The sequence below is a fragment of the Artibeus jamaicensis genome, unplaced genomic scaffold, assembly GCF_021234435.1.
Source record: "Artibeus jamaicensis isolate MK-2021 breed Jamaican fruit bat unplaced genomic scaffold, CSHL_Jam_final contig_525, whole genome shotgun sequence".
NCBI lineage: Eukaryota > Metazoa > Chordata > Mammalia > Chiroptera > Phyllostomidae > Artibeus > Artibeus jamaicensis.
This window is the reverse complement of record NW_026521874.1, coordinates 12080727-12093674: the sequence shown is the minus strand read 5'-3', so window position 1 is coordinate 12093674 and position 12948 is coordinate 12080727. Positions and strand designations below refer to the sequence as shown.

The following is a 12948-nucleotide window of genomic DNA, read 5'->3' as shown; positions in this document are numbered from 1 at the left end:
GGTCCTTCTGTCACTCAGACCCTCAACAACATCTGACCCACCTGGCACGCCCTCTTTCCCAGGGCCTTCTCCTCCTAGCAGCTGTGACCCCACGCCCTCATGTTTCACTTTATCCAAATTGGAGAAGGGTGAGGTGTACACAGTTTGGGGAAAGACGGTTAAGAAGAACCCAGGGGCTTTGGTTTACTACCGAAGACACAGAAGACCAAGTCGTTGTAAGAAAGAAGCCAAACTTGGCCACAATTCCAATGTCGTGACTGAGGAGACTCATAAATAAGCTACCATTTACTGAGATCCCCTTCTGTCCACGGCTGGGACATCACCAGCTGGTGCGCAGGACCGGAAGAAGCTTTCAAGAGGACGAGGCCTGAGCCAGGCAAGCCCACCCCTCAACTGCCTGTGGTCCTTACCACACTGGTCGTGTCTGTGGTTTTCTTGGAGACAGTGATCAGGTCACACTTCTTGTTTGCAGTGGGCTTGCTATCCAGAATGTTCTTCTTGACCACCTTGAGGTCCCTGTTTTTGCCTGGAATGTATCCATGCTTCAAGGAGATAAGGATTGGGTCTGCGTTCTTCCCCTCGAACCATTCCTCTGCCTCCAGAGCGGCTTCGGGCCCTGCAGTGTCTGGGTACAGGTCGTCCTGGAAAAGGTCCGACTATAAGAGACATTTTGGGGAAACACTTAGGTAAGGGAAGGTAGGTCGGAGATTTTGAAAAACTCTTTAAAACAAAGATTGCTCAGAAAACCGGACACTTACCTTTCTGGGAACAGTCATGATAATAGGCTCACACTTTCTCTCATGAAGTTTGAAGAATCTTCAAAAGGCAAATAAAGGCAAAAGTTGCATTAAGTGAAATAGGAGGTCAAGTAGTAAACGGGCTCTATAACAACCACTTTTCTACAATGCCGTATGGGATGGGGAATGCTCTGCCCATCGCCTCGGCTGCCCCGCCCCAAGGAGTAGGTAGAATTTAGGATTCCCAGTGTACAGACAAGAAAACAGAAGCCGAGAGTGTCTACGCTACGAAGTGGTGCACTGGAGACCAGACCCAGAAGTGGCCCTACCCATGACAGTAACAGTAAAATCCCCATGATCTGGGGGTAGATCAGCTGGGGTGGAAATGACACCACCACTGACGATGATTCAGTTGTGAAAAATCACCAGACCACAGGCAGGAGAGAACGAAACCTGCAAATCAGACAATATCTAGGACTTGATGCCAGGTCTTCTGCCAACCCGAGGTGGCCAGACTAAGCACAAAAATGACTTTTTCTAAAGAAAAAAGAAAGTATCCTTACCCTAGGAATTAAAATTTTGGCATTCAAGCAAGCCACAACATAGTCAACACTCAGAAATCTGAAACTGTCTCCAATGTGGAAAGAATAGGAACATAAAGCACGAAACCTCTGCAGTCAGTACAGATGACCTGGGTTTGATGTCTAGCTCAACTACCGCAGTGCTGGAGCGTGTGACTGCCTCACCCACCCTCAAGACCCTCCTCCTCACCATGGAGGTGACAGCGCGCCAGCCGCACAGGCGTTATGTGAGGTAAAGGGGGACCCATGCAGCCCCTCCTCCTCACCTGGAGGTGAGAGCACACCTGCCGCCCAGGGCGTTACTCGAGGTAAAGGGGGACCCATACACCATGCCATGCGGTGCCCGACACTGGGTGAATGCTCAAGACAATAAATAGGAGGGGTCCTGAATGGTTCTATGGCTTTTTAAACTTTTAGGTGACAAGAAAATCAATGTGTTCCCAAACACTGAATATAATCTTAAATTCAAATTCAATATATTTTTAAATACATTTGATTAGTTTGGTTTAAACCACAATTTCGAATTAATTGTGAGACCTTTCCTTCATTACTCTAGCTACAGAGAGTTGAATGTGTTTAAAAAAAAACCCCACACTGATTAATATAAAAAGAGCTTAAAATTCTTCTTTTTAAAGATGTGTCAATTACTTCAAAACGGTGTGGCCTCCACAGAAGGGCAGCGTTGCATCATGGGAACTGGGGTCTTAGCCTGGGAACGTGGTGCTACTTGTTCTGTTGTTCCAAATGGCCGAGCACCTGTGTTCGCCAGTATGAAAGGAGAGCCTGCCCCTCAGGAAGCCCCCTAGCACTATGGAATGTAACGTATTTTTCGGACTGTAAGACCCACCTAGATTTTACAGAAAATAAGAAAAAAAATTGAAGCAAAAAAATGTGACAAAATAGTTAACATAAATAACATAATATTCCGCCAATGTAAAAATGTAAATGTAAACAGAACTCAACAGCAGCATTAATAACTATTATTCCTCCCAAATTGCGGGGGGTGGGGGTGCATCTTACAGTCTGAAAAATATGGTGCATTTTTTAAGGATCCAGAGCAATACAGAGAGGCGGGGATTCTATAGCACTTCCCACACCCAGTGACCCCAACCCAACTCCCTGCTGCAGGTCTTTGCCTTCTCTCGTTTAGGCCCACGGCATCCACAAGCCACGTTGCAACCTGGTTTGTCCCCTCACAGGGCAGGAAAACCACCCCTTATTTCCACCTCAGGGGCAGGCTCTCCCCTGCTTCCTCCCAGGGGACACCGGCCACAGCCTCAACCTGAAGACAAGAGATGACAGTTTCACTATTCAAGTAAGTGTCCGACACACGCAGGCTAAGCCACTTAACTGCCGCACAGCTAGTTATACAATCTGAAGAACGGAGAGGGACACAGTTAGATTAAATGATTTGGAAAGGTCCCCCCTGCCCTCTATGCCGCACACGAGGGAAGGAAGACCCGGGCACCAGAGAATCACAGAAGCAGTTGTGCTGCTCCCGTGGACCACAGACAGTGTAAGCAGTCCCAACGCTTCACGTGCCGATTCTTTACCTGGCAATCTCACATTTGTTGACATCAAGCCCCCTCTTGGGCATGTAACCCATCCCTCTCTGAGGCTCCTTGCTGCTGAATGTGTTGAGGTAGTGGACATAGGGGGATTCATCCGTGATCTCGAAATAGCGGATGCTGCTGTCACCCTACAAGAAATGAGAGACCGGTTTGTGTTCACTATTAACTGAAACAGCTCATGTAAGTGGGTATCTCTCTCCCCTATAAACCATGTATTAATTAGGGCTCTGCTCCAGCGGCTGACTTTTCTTCCTCTTAAGAGGCTTGCCGAAAGCACATGGTGCATTCTCATCCTGGCAGAGTAAGCGCTCGCTTACCAAACACCAGCATGCCCTTTAAACAGTCTCCTCTGCCCCCTGCTGAAGGCTCAAGGTTACTTCACGGAGTCTGGGCTCCAAGTCAGAGTCAGGGCAAAAATGTTCCCACCTCCGTCAAACACCTGCACTGCAATTCGACTTCAAAAGGCAAACAAAAGAGCAGGACTGTCGAGAGGGCAACCACTGGTCTAAGTTATACATTCACAGGCACAGGGCAGTGTCGTTCAGGGACCTGAGGGCACTAATGACAGTCAGATAATAATAAAAACCAAGATTTTCCTGGTTAATAAACTTCAGTTGTATTTAACTCTACAAGGTTTGCTGTCTCATTGCAATGTATAAATTTCTACAATGATCTTGCTTGGAATGGTCAGATCTCTTTTGGAGATCTGACGCACATGCTAGTCCGAGAACAAAGAACTGTCACACAGTTATACCAACCTGAACAATGAGGGCAATTCTGCCTGGTGGGAGACGTGAGTATGTGTGTATGGAGACACACATACACAGCTGGGCGGTATCGCACCCTAACAATCCTGTCTGTCTTCGTGATTTCCATTTGTTTCAATCATATAAATAAATGTCTAAAGCAACGGAAAAAAAGCTGAACACACACTATTTGTTCTGTGCAAACTAAAAATAATTTTCCGCCTACTGCTAACGACCCCTGGGGAACAGGTCCTTTGTTTGTCTCGATGCAGTCTATGGTAGCCGTTAACATCTGAGCAAAAAGGACTCTCAAGGAAGCAGACAAGATCTCGTTTCCAAGTAACTGACCTATAAAAATGTGAAGCAGCTCCGCAGCAGCTCAGCCAACCACAACAAGAAGGGAGACATTCTGGGCTTCGCCCAGCAAGGGGTATCCTCACAGCTTTGAGGGCCTACCTCACTCAATTTTTATTAATTCATTTATTCCAACTACACACAGTTCTAAGGAAAAAAATCTACAAAGTCATAATGAGGTTAGCACCTAGTAAAAAAAATGTCCTTTTAAGTAATAATAATAAAACCACCACCGGTTTAGTTAGGCAGAGAGCAATAAGCAGGAGGAAAGCTCCTTGCTACAGTGTGGGACAACTGTCACTTCCTGGAGCTTTAATCAGGCCGCACGTTTTCAAGCCCAGAACCCTAACACGGGGTGGCTGTAGGCCCTCAAAAGCTCACTCCCCGAAAACCCTTCTCTTTAAGAGCATGGCATGTAGTCTTAAGTATTCAACGCCAATCCTGACCTATCCCGGTTTCGGCATTACATGTGGCGAACTGGTTACTCATCCCCGATACCAATGGAGAGAAATCTAAAATCACCAGCCACACAGCACCAGCAGGCAAGTATGAGACACCAACACATAAAAACAAATACATACACACACAAACAAGAACACAAACGACAAAAGCAAAACATAAAATTTGCCAAGGAACAAACAAAACAGAGTACCAGCACGCACTCTCTGGGTCTCACTAGACAGCGTGCTGGAGCAGCTCCCTGCCGGCCTGCACCCCAGAGCCAGTGCCTGAGCCCGAGCCCGAGCCCTGCTTCGGTCAGAGGTATGAGCATGGCCTGTTACTGCCACGCAACTGGCAGGTTACAAACTGTCTGGTCTCACCTAAAACACAACAAGATCATTGTCTTTATTTTACCTTCAGACACTCACACATCAACTTCATTGAAATGACACAATACGCTGCCCAGCTACTAAATCTCTGGAGAATAACCTTTTCCTCCCACAGGATGAAATTTAACATTAAACGTCAGAATTGCTGCTCACCTTTCCACACAGGTAAATGATACTGGTGTCGGGGTCATAGAAAGGTAGCAACACCCCATTGCTAGTGTCCATTTCATGAAGAGCAATCGGTTCCTGCATGTTTTTCTGGGGAAAAAAAATATGCGCACACACACTTGTTAAGTATCAATTTTTGTAATCTTACTATGCATTCTTTACCCCTAATTAAGCTATTTTCCTAGAATAATGAAAGTGTGAACAGTGCACATAAGATATTCATACATGTAACTACCAACAGGGACACTAAACGGGATCCAACCCACTGAAAATTCTGCTGACGTGGTAACATCACAGGTGCCACTTCAGTGTCATTCTGTGACCAAGAACTCCCTTCTCCTGTGCAACTTTTATTTTTTAGGCACTTTTTTCTTATTATAAAATAAATGTATGTTCTTTAAAAAGTTACATGGAAACCCATAAAAATCGTCTCATATACCATCATCCCACAGAAGCGATGACCATTTTGGTCTGTTTCCTCCCGACACATGTACACACACAGCTAGGGAACACAACATGTGTATAGTTTAGTATTTTTCCACTTACTCTTTTTTTTAAAGATTTTATGTATTTAATTTGAAAGAAAGGAGTAGGGAGGGACAAGAAGAGGAAGGGAAACGTTAACATAAGAGAGAAATATCGATCGTCGACTCTCTTGTGTGCCACAACCAGGGACCAAACCCACAACCCAGGCATGTGCCCCGACTGGGAATTGAACCAGTGACCTTTCAATTGCAAGAAGACATCCAGCCAACTGAGCCACGCTGGTCAGGCCTTCATTTAGTTATTAATAATCAAGTTTAAAACTCATTTCCCAAGTCTGGATTCCTCATGCATTCCTGTCTTTTTAAAAAACACAGTCGACATAGACTCCTTGAGGGTATTACAATGCATTTTTGAAAGACATTTAGCAAAAAGTCTCCAGTGAGGATGAGAACTTCACATCCCAATTTAAGACAAGTGGGAGTTCAGAAAACTATATTGAGGACCCCACGATCTATGTACCAACCCGAAAACCCACTGAGAAAAGAGAGAAGGATAGATCAAGCTGGCAGAAAGGCTGGGACGGGCATACCGGGTTCCAGAGAGCCAGCTGCCGCTCGCTCATGCGGCTGAAACCGGTGGTGAAGACGTTGCCGTCAGCCAGAAAGATGGCTCTCATGGGCCGCGCGCCCTCGTGTGCTTTCTCCTTTTCCTGGAGGACAGAGAGCAAAGAGGCACATGACACACATTCAAATCGCAGGAAGGAAGGTCGGGTAGAAGGGTGGGGGCCCATACCCCAAACCCCACCACATCCTGCAGGCCATTCATGCTGACGGGGTATGTATGTGTATCTCACATTAATAACCATCTCTCCTCCCCAGGTGAGGAAGGAGACACTGGATGATTTGGTCAAGGTCCCTCAGCTCAGGTTAGGGCCTGACTCAAAAGCCTCAATCCTTCCACCATGCCCTGCTGCCCACCCAAGTCTGTGCACTGCAAAAATAAAACACGTGACAGATCCCTGCCAAATGTCTGTTTCTCAAGAGAATAATAAGCTTAAGGTTGGACATGCCTACAGTGTCTACCAACCTCACAGGACAGAGAGTCTAGTCTAGTTAGTCCCTCCCCTAACCTTCTCTGTTCAATGACAGTGCGCTACTAGTACCACCCCTGGAAGGTCCTAGCAGAGAAGGCACTCTGCACAGGGCCAGCGAGTCCCGACGCTCCAAGAGCACTAGCCACAGCTGCTGCCCACTCTGGAGAAGCACTGTAGCCACAGAACCCCCGCATCCCCAAGAAGGGCAATTTAGGACCTCAGACGGGGAGTAAGGCATTCTTGGATTCACCGCTTTCAGTCTCAACCCTGATTTAAGTCCCAAATGTCCACCTTTTGTCACTACCTGATTTTGCAGAGGCCTGGTTTAGGTGGCAGAAGCTAAGACACCGAGCTGATGACAGAACTTGCTGCATCTTTGTGAGACTTTAACAGTCATTTTTGGAACAGGGTGGGAATCAATTCATCAATATTTAGCACTAAGCTGGTAATGCAGTTAACTGGGTTAGCTGATCTAGACTTGTCAATTCTTTACCCAACTAGTGAACTAATACAAATCTTTTATTTCTTTGTGAAAAGTGGTCACCGAATGAGAGGTAAGACTTGGGTAAAAGCTGGAAACGTACAACTCTGAAGTGACTGAGAGAGCCCAGACAAGCCTTTTCTGATCCACAGGCATCTGCACCCAGCAAGGGTCTGCCGGCCAGCAGCCCCTGCAGCCTGCCTTAAAAAGCAGACAGTTCACACTCACTCAGGTGCCACAGATACTGGGGGTTTTGTCCCAAGAGTACTTACAGCAACAATTTCCTGTTTCCTAGGATCGATTACCCTCACTTTCTTGTCTTTGGAAGCCGTGCAGATCAGACTGCCATTCCGGTTCCAGCTCACATTGTAAATCATGTCCGAATGCATGTCGTCCAGGTTTATCAGGGCCTCCCCGGTCCCCACATTCCAGATGATGATGGCGTTATCACAGCCTGAGAGCAAGCACACCCCCCCCCCCCAGATATTAGAAATACCTGTACAACAGCACACTTGTGAAAACTCCGAAGACATGCATTGAGAGAAGGGTGCTGACAAGGGGGCCTTACTTACTAGGAGTTAAAAACTGAAGTGACCAAAAAAATGACAGTTGTGTAAAGGAAATCCATGTTAAAGGAAAAATACAACCTATTAAGTCTGGGTTTGTATGAAACAAACACAACCACCAAACAAAACAAAGAACTGCAAGAAAATGGAATCCTATGTTTTTTAAAGAGTTAACTGGGCGAGTGGACACCAAGTAATTGTCAGTTTCCTTTCCTAGTAAAACAAGTGTCAGGATGAATACAGCTCACTTCTTTTCCAGAGGAACTAAAAATAAAGAGCTGAAATAACTGTTTAGGACACTCAACAGAGGTGGTGGGGGGGCAGGCTAGTCAAATCAATGACGCTGTACAAGGTGGTCTTGGATTAAATGCACAGCAAATTACAGTAAGTTTAAGTAAAGGGGAGAGAACACAGGCCAAGACCGGCCTGATCTGAGAAGCCCAAACTAATCACACGGGCATGGATATAGAGAAACTGTCCCCTAAGAGGCCATACTGCTGACTCAGTCACAACCCCTAGGCTCATCCACATCCCTCCGTCAAGGGTCTGCCCGGAGTCTCTGAGACCCCTTTAAAAACAGCATCATTTGTTGCTTCCAGGACATTATCTCAAGGATGGAGAAAAAATAAGGAATGGACATGCTGAAAGTGAATTCTTGCCAATAAACCAATTTTGCAAGCATTTCAGGAAAATTAGCCACTAATAATACCCAGAACACCGAAGTTACCCAAGAGGGAGGAGGAGGAAAGGGCGGAAATACCGCATAGCACTACGAGAAGCGGGAGTGGAACTCGAGGGCAGAGACCTGACCCTCCCTCTGCCTTCTTCATCACAGGCAAACAGGTAACTTCAGCCACCAAGGATGGATCACATAGTCTTAAAATATGCAGAACGCAGCAACCAACCATTCTTCTCCTTCGCTTGTAAAGGGGAGCATGGGGATCAGCCTGCTGATAATGCTGTAAGTTTGACCTCAATGAGAAGATGAGCGGGACATTTACCATGATGGAATTCCACCTTGGGAACTGTTTTCTCTCCTTATCAAACTGAGGTCCTGAGTAGAACAATGGAAGGGTTCCCAGGCATAGTCAACGTGATTTAAAAAAAAAGCGAATCCTACATAGTGTCTTTTTGAAAAGTAGTCCTTGGTTTCAATAGGTACCTGGCCTCACATTTTTCATGTAACTCACTATATCATAAACATCCTTTATTCCCAGTTAAAAACTGAACTGCCCCCCTCCTCTTCACTGGTCAAGGGAAAGCACTTTAAAACTCCACCACTAGCATTAGCGTCCCTTTTTTATGAGCCAATTGTATTAAGTTGTAATTTGCACACAACACAGTGCACCCATCTGACATATACATTAAGTTCTGACAAACGTGTGTTCATGTAGCCACCATGACAACCACAATACAGGGCATTTCCACCACCCCACGAAGCTTCCTCTTGCCCTTTGTACTGCTTCTCTTTTAAAAGAAGATAAAATCTAAAGTGCTTTAAAAGTGAAAAATTAGAAACAATTGCAAAGTCCAGAAATGAGGGGCTGATTTATAAAACTGAGGTATCCCAACAATGGACTCTTCACGGAGTCATTGAAAATATCACAGGAAGACCATTTAAAGGCCCATGGAGAGACCACCTATGCCAAGTTTCTGAATTCATCCTCATGATTAACAACGCGTGTGTGTGCGGAAACAGCTTCCAGAAAGAAGCACCAAATGGCAATAATGATGATCCCTCTGGGTGGTGGGATTACAAGGGATTTTTCTTTTCTTCTTTTTGTTTATATGTATTCTCTATAACATACACATACCACTTCTATAAGGAGAAAAATGTAAGTGCTTCTTAAAAGGAAGAAGGATGTTTGCCTAACTGGGCTGCCCGGAAGTTGGCAGCAACACCAGAGCTGGAGCCTGGAGCTCCTGGCTGCCCTCTGTGTCCCACCTGCTACCTCAGGAATGACTAAAACTGTGGTCCGTGGAGGGCCCCAGCTGGAACCACACACCTGCTGAAATTACAGGCAAATAAATAAGCAGGCATCTGTTCACCTTTTAAAGCAGGAAGTCTTCACCTCCCACCGGACTGTCAGAGTGGCCTCAGCACACGTGGTCTGGGGAACCCCTGTGTCTAGCCCCTCACCATGGATTCCTAATGACCCACTTCAAAACTGCTCAGAACTCAGTCACACACATCTGCTGCTCCCTCCACAAAAAGAGATGCGAGAAGCAATGACAAGGGCAAAGAGAGGACTGTGCGGCCCCTACCTGCGCTAAGAAGCACATTGCGGGCGGTCGGGTGCCAGGCCACAATGCCCACTCTCTTTGAGTGGCCTTCTAAAATCACCACAGGTTCGGTCAGGGAAAGGGTGAGCCCATTTTCTGGAATCTGCCACACCTGTTGGAAAAGGAAGACAAAGATGATCCATCTTTCATGACCACATTTACGGTGATTGTCCAGCTGGGAGACTTGTTCTGCATGAATGGAACATAAAACACTGGTCTCAGAACAAAACGCAGAACAACGTGAAATGACTGTGTACAGGTGTCCTTCAAAATGTAGTCAGGTATTCAAGACCAGAATGTCAGTAAGGCCTACAAAATGTCACTCTCCACTTTTATTTAATATTTTAAATTCCCTGTTAAGTTCAACACTCCAAGTCATAACCATGCAAAAAAAAAAAGGAAAGAAAGAAAAGAAAAATACAAAAGCACTGAAGCACCCATGAGAAGCAGCAGAGGGTGAGATCCTCTATGTCCATGGTTCCTGAGGAAAAGAGCAAAATTGACCCATCAAGGGCTCTTTGGGAGTGGTGTGGTTTTGTTTTTATTTAAGTACTTATTGATTTGAGAGAGAGGGAGGGGAAGAGAGAGGCAGGGGGAGAGACAGGGAGAGAAACGTCGCCTGGTTGCCTCCCACACCTGCCCTGACCGGGGGATCAACTCTGCAACCTAGGAATGTGCACCAACCAGGAATTGAACCCCCAACCTTTCGGTGTACGGGACAACGCTTCAGCCAACTGAGCCACACCAGTCAGGGTGGGTATGCAACAGTTTTAAAAAACATCATATTTTTTATAATTTTAGATTTAGAAAATAAAAATATACCTAATAGTTTTGCAATATATTATCACAGAAAACCAATTCTCTTACAAAAGCAAAAACAAATAAAGCGGACCTCCTCAAAATTAAACTTTTGTGTTTCCAAGGATACCATCAAGAAAGTGAAAGACAACCCACAGAAAGAGAAAAAGTTGTAAGTGATACACCTGATAAGGGACTTCTCTCTAGAATATATAAATAACTTCTACTACCCAGAAAAGAAGTTCAACATTTTTAGTCATTAGGGAAGTGGAAATGAAAAACCACCATAAAACATCGCTTCCCACCGACTAGGAGACTGGGATGAAAAAGACAGACAATAACAAGTATTGGTGCAGAGGGAGAGACATCAGTCCTCAGACACCGCTGGGAGGAACGTAAAACGGTGCAGCACTATGTGCAACAGTCTGGAAGTTACACAGCTGATGAAACAGTTATCACACAACCCAGGGACACCACTCCCAGGTAAGGGAAGTAATACCACTTCTACCCAACAGAAATGAAACGTGTGCCTGAAGGTTCATAGTAGCATTATCTGTAATAGCCGAAAGGTAAAAAAACAACCCAAATGCAGCAACGGACACAGTTAATAAACAAAATACGGTATGTCTATACAATGGAGTTCTACTGAGTCATAAGAGGAATGAAGTACTGTCCCGGCCAGTGTGGCTCAGTTGGTTAGAGCATCATCTCGTAAACCAAAAGGTGGCAGCTTTGATTCCTGGTCGGGGCACATGCCTGGGTTGCAGATTCTGTCCCCGGTCAGGGAATGTATAGCAGGCAACCAATTTTGATGCTTCTCTCCCTATCTGCCCCTCCCTTCCCCTCTCTCTAAAATCAGTAAGTATATCCTCGGGTGAAGATTAAAAAAAAAAAGCTATTACAAAGGAATAAAGTACTGATAGTGCTACAACATGGACAGTGCTTGAAAACATTATGCTAAGTAAAAGAAGCCAGTCACAAAAAAACACAGATGGTAGGTTCCGTGTACATGGTAGGTCCAGAGTAGGAAAAGATACAAAGACAGAAAGTAGATTAGTGGTTACTTCATGCTAGGGAATTGGGGAACGGTAATAGCTGGAAGACATGGGGATTCTCTTGAAGGTATTGAAAATATTCAAAATTGTCTATGGTGATGGTTGTACATATCTGTAACTATACTAAAAACCACTGAATTGTACACTCTACATAGGTGAACTATATCTCAATAATGCTGTTTTAAAATTCCTCTTGATGGAAAACCCGGAAGATTCACTGTATCTTACTGGGGACATGCCTGGGGACAAGAGCACAGAAAAGCATCAGAATATGTTTAACAATGGAAGACCTGGGTTTTCCCAGACCTGAGAACCGCCCTCTAAGAACAAAGGGGCTGAGTCACAGCTAACCTAAACAGCACCAAGAACCCTGTAGAAAACCAGACATTAGGATATATAAGTTTGTGAAAAGGCTCATATTAAAAATAATCATCTTACATATAAAAATTAAAATAAGTAATTTACCAGCAAAAAAAAAAAAAGATTTTAAAGAACTAGTTCATGCAAAATTTAGAACTTGCCAGTAAAAAGTCATGTTCAACAGTGGAACAAGTGAGAAACAGAATTTTCCTTTCTTGGGGATTTTTAAGACGCAAACAACTATCTGTTTTCAATTGCTTAGTGGAAGAGAGAGAGGGAGTAGCTGAGCACTTAGGGTTCAGCCCAATTCCGTTGTCCTGTAAAAACATTAGAACAAAAAGTTTTCCATTCTGAAGACTGGGAAAAGTTGTGAGTTAAGTGACCACTCATTTTTACAGCTAAATACAACTGCTTATGCAAATCACAGCAAAGTAAATACGGCTTTTGAAGCCCATGTTTAGGATGTCACTTATCTCCCCTAAACCCTCATCATTCAGCAAAATTTAAACAAAACAGATGCAAACAAGCACAGAAGGCGAACGGAAAACCTGCCTTGCCTCCTTCTCTGTCCTTCACCCAGACCACAGCCTCTCCCCTGGGGGAGGGTGGACTTCCACTCCCCCTCCCCATCCGCCCAGCACCAAACATGCTTTCATCCTGATAAGCAGTATTTCAATCCCAGGGTTTATGATTAGTAAAACCACTCCAAACTGAACTTGGCTATCTAATATAAAGGGAGGCTGAAATTTTGAACAGAACGAACAGGAAATGACCACTAATTTGATCAAAGCACTAAGTGGGCAGAGAAACAATCTCGAAATGAGACTTTAGTGACTCAA

At 44.9% G+C, this 12948-nt stretch overlaps 1 protein-coding gene across 3 annotated transcripts in view; it reads right to left on the bottom strand.

Annotated features, from left to right (window-relative positions):
* Nucleotides 1-12948, bottom strand: part of CORO1C (coronin 1C) — a 75028-nt gene that overhangs the window by 3185 nt on the left and 58895 nt on the right. For all 3 annotated transcript variants that reach the window (XM_037156161.2, XM_037156162.2, XM_037156163.2), the window contains exons 4-10: nt 9879-10008; nt 7320-7501; nt 6063-6182; nt 4973-5077; nt 2872-3017; nt 759-816; nt 411-656 (exon numbers count right to left, since the gene is read on the bottom strand). In XM_037156161.2, coding sequence (XP_037012056.2) covers nt 411-656; nt 759-816; nt 2872-3017; nt 4973-5077; nt 6063-6182; nt 7320-7501; nt 9879-10008 — 987 coding nt within the window. The remainder of the gene's footprint in view (nt 1-410; nt 657-758; nt 817-2871; nt 3018-4972; nt 5078-6062; nt 6183-7319; nt 7502-9878; nt 10009-12948) is intronic.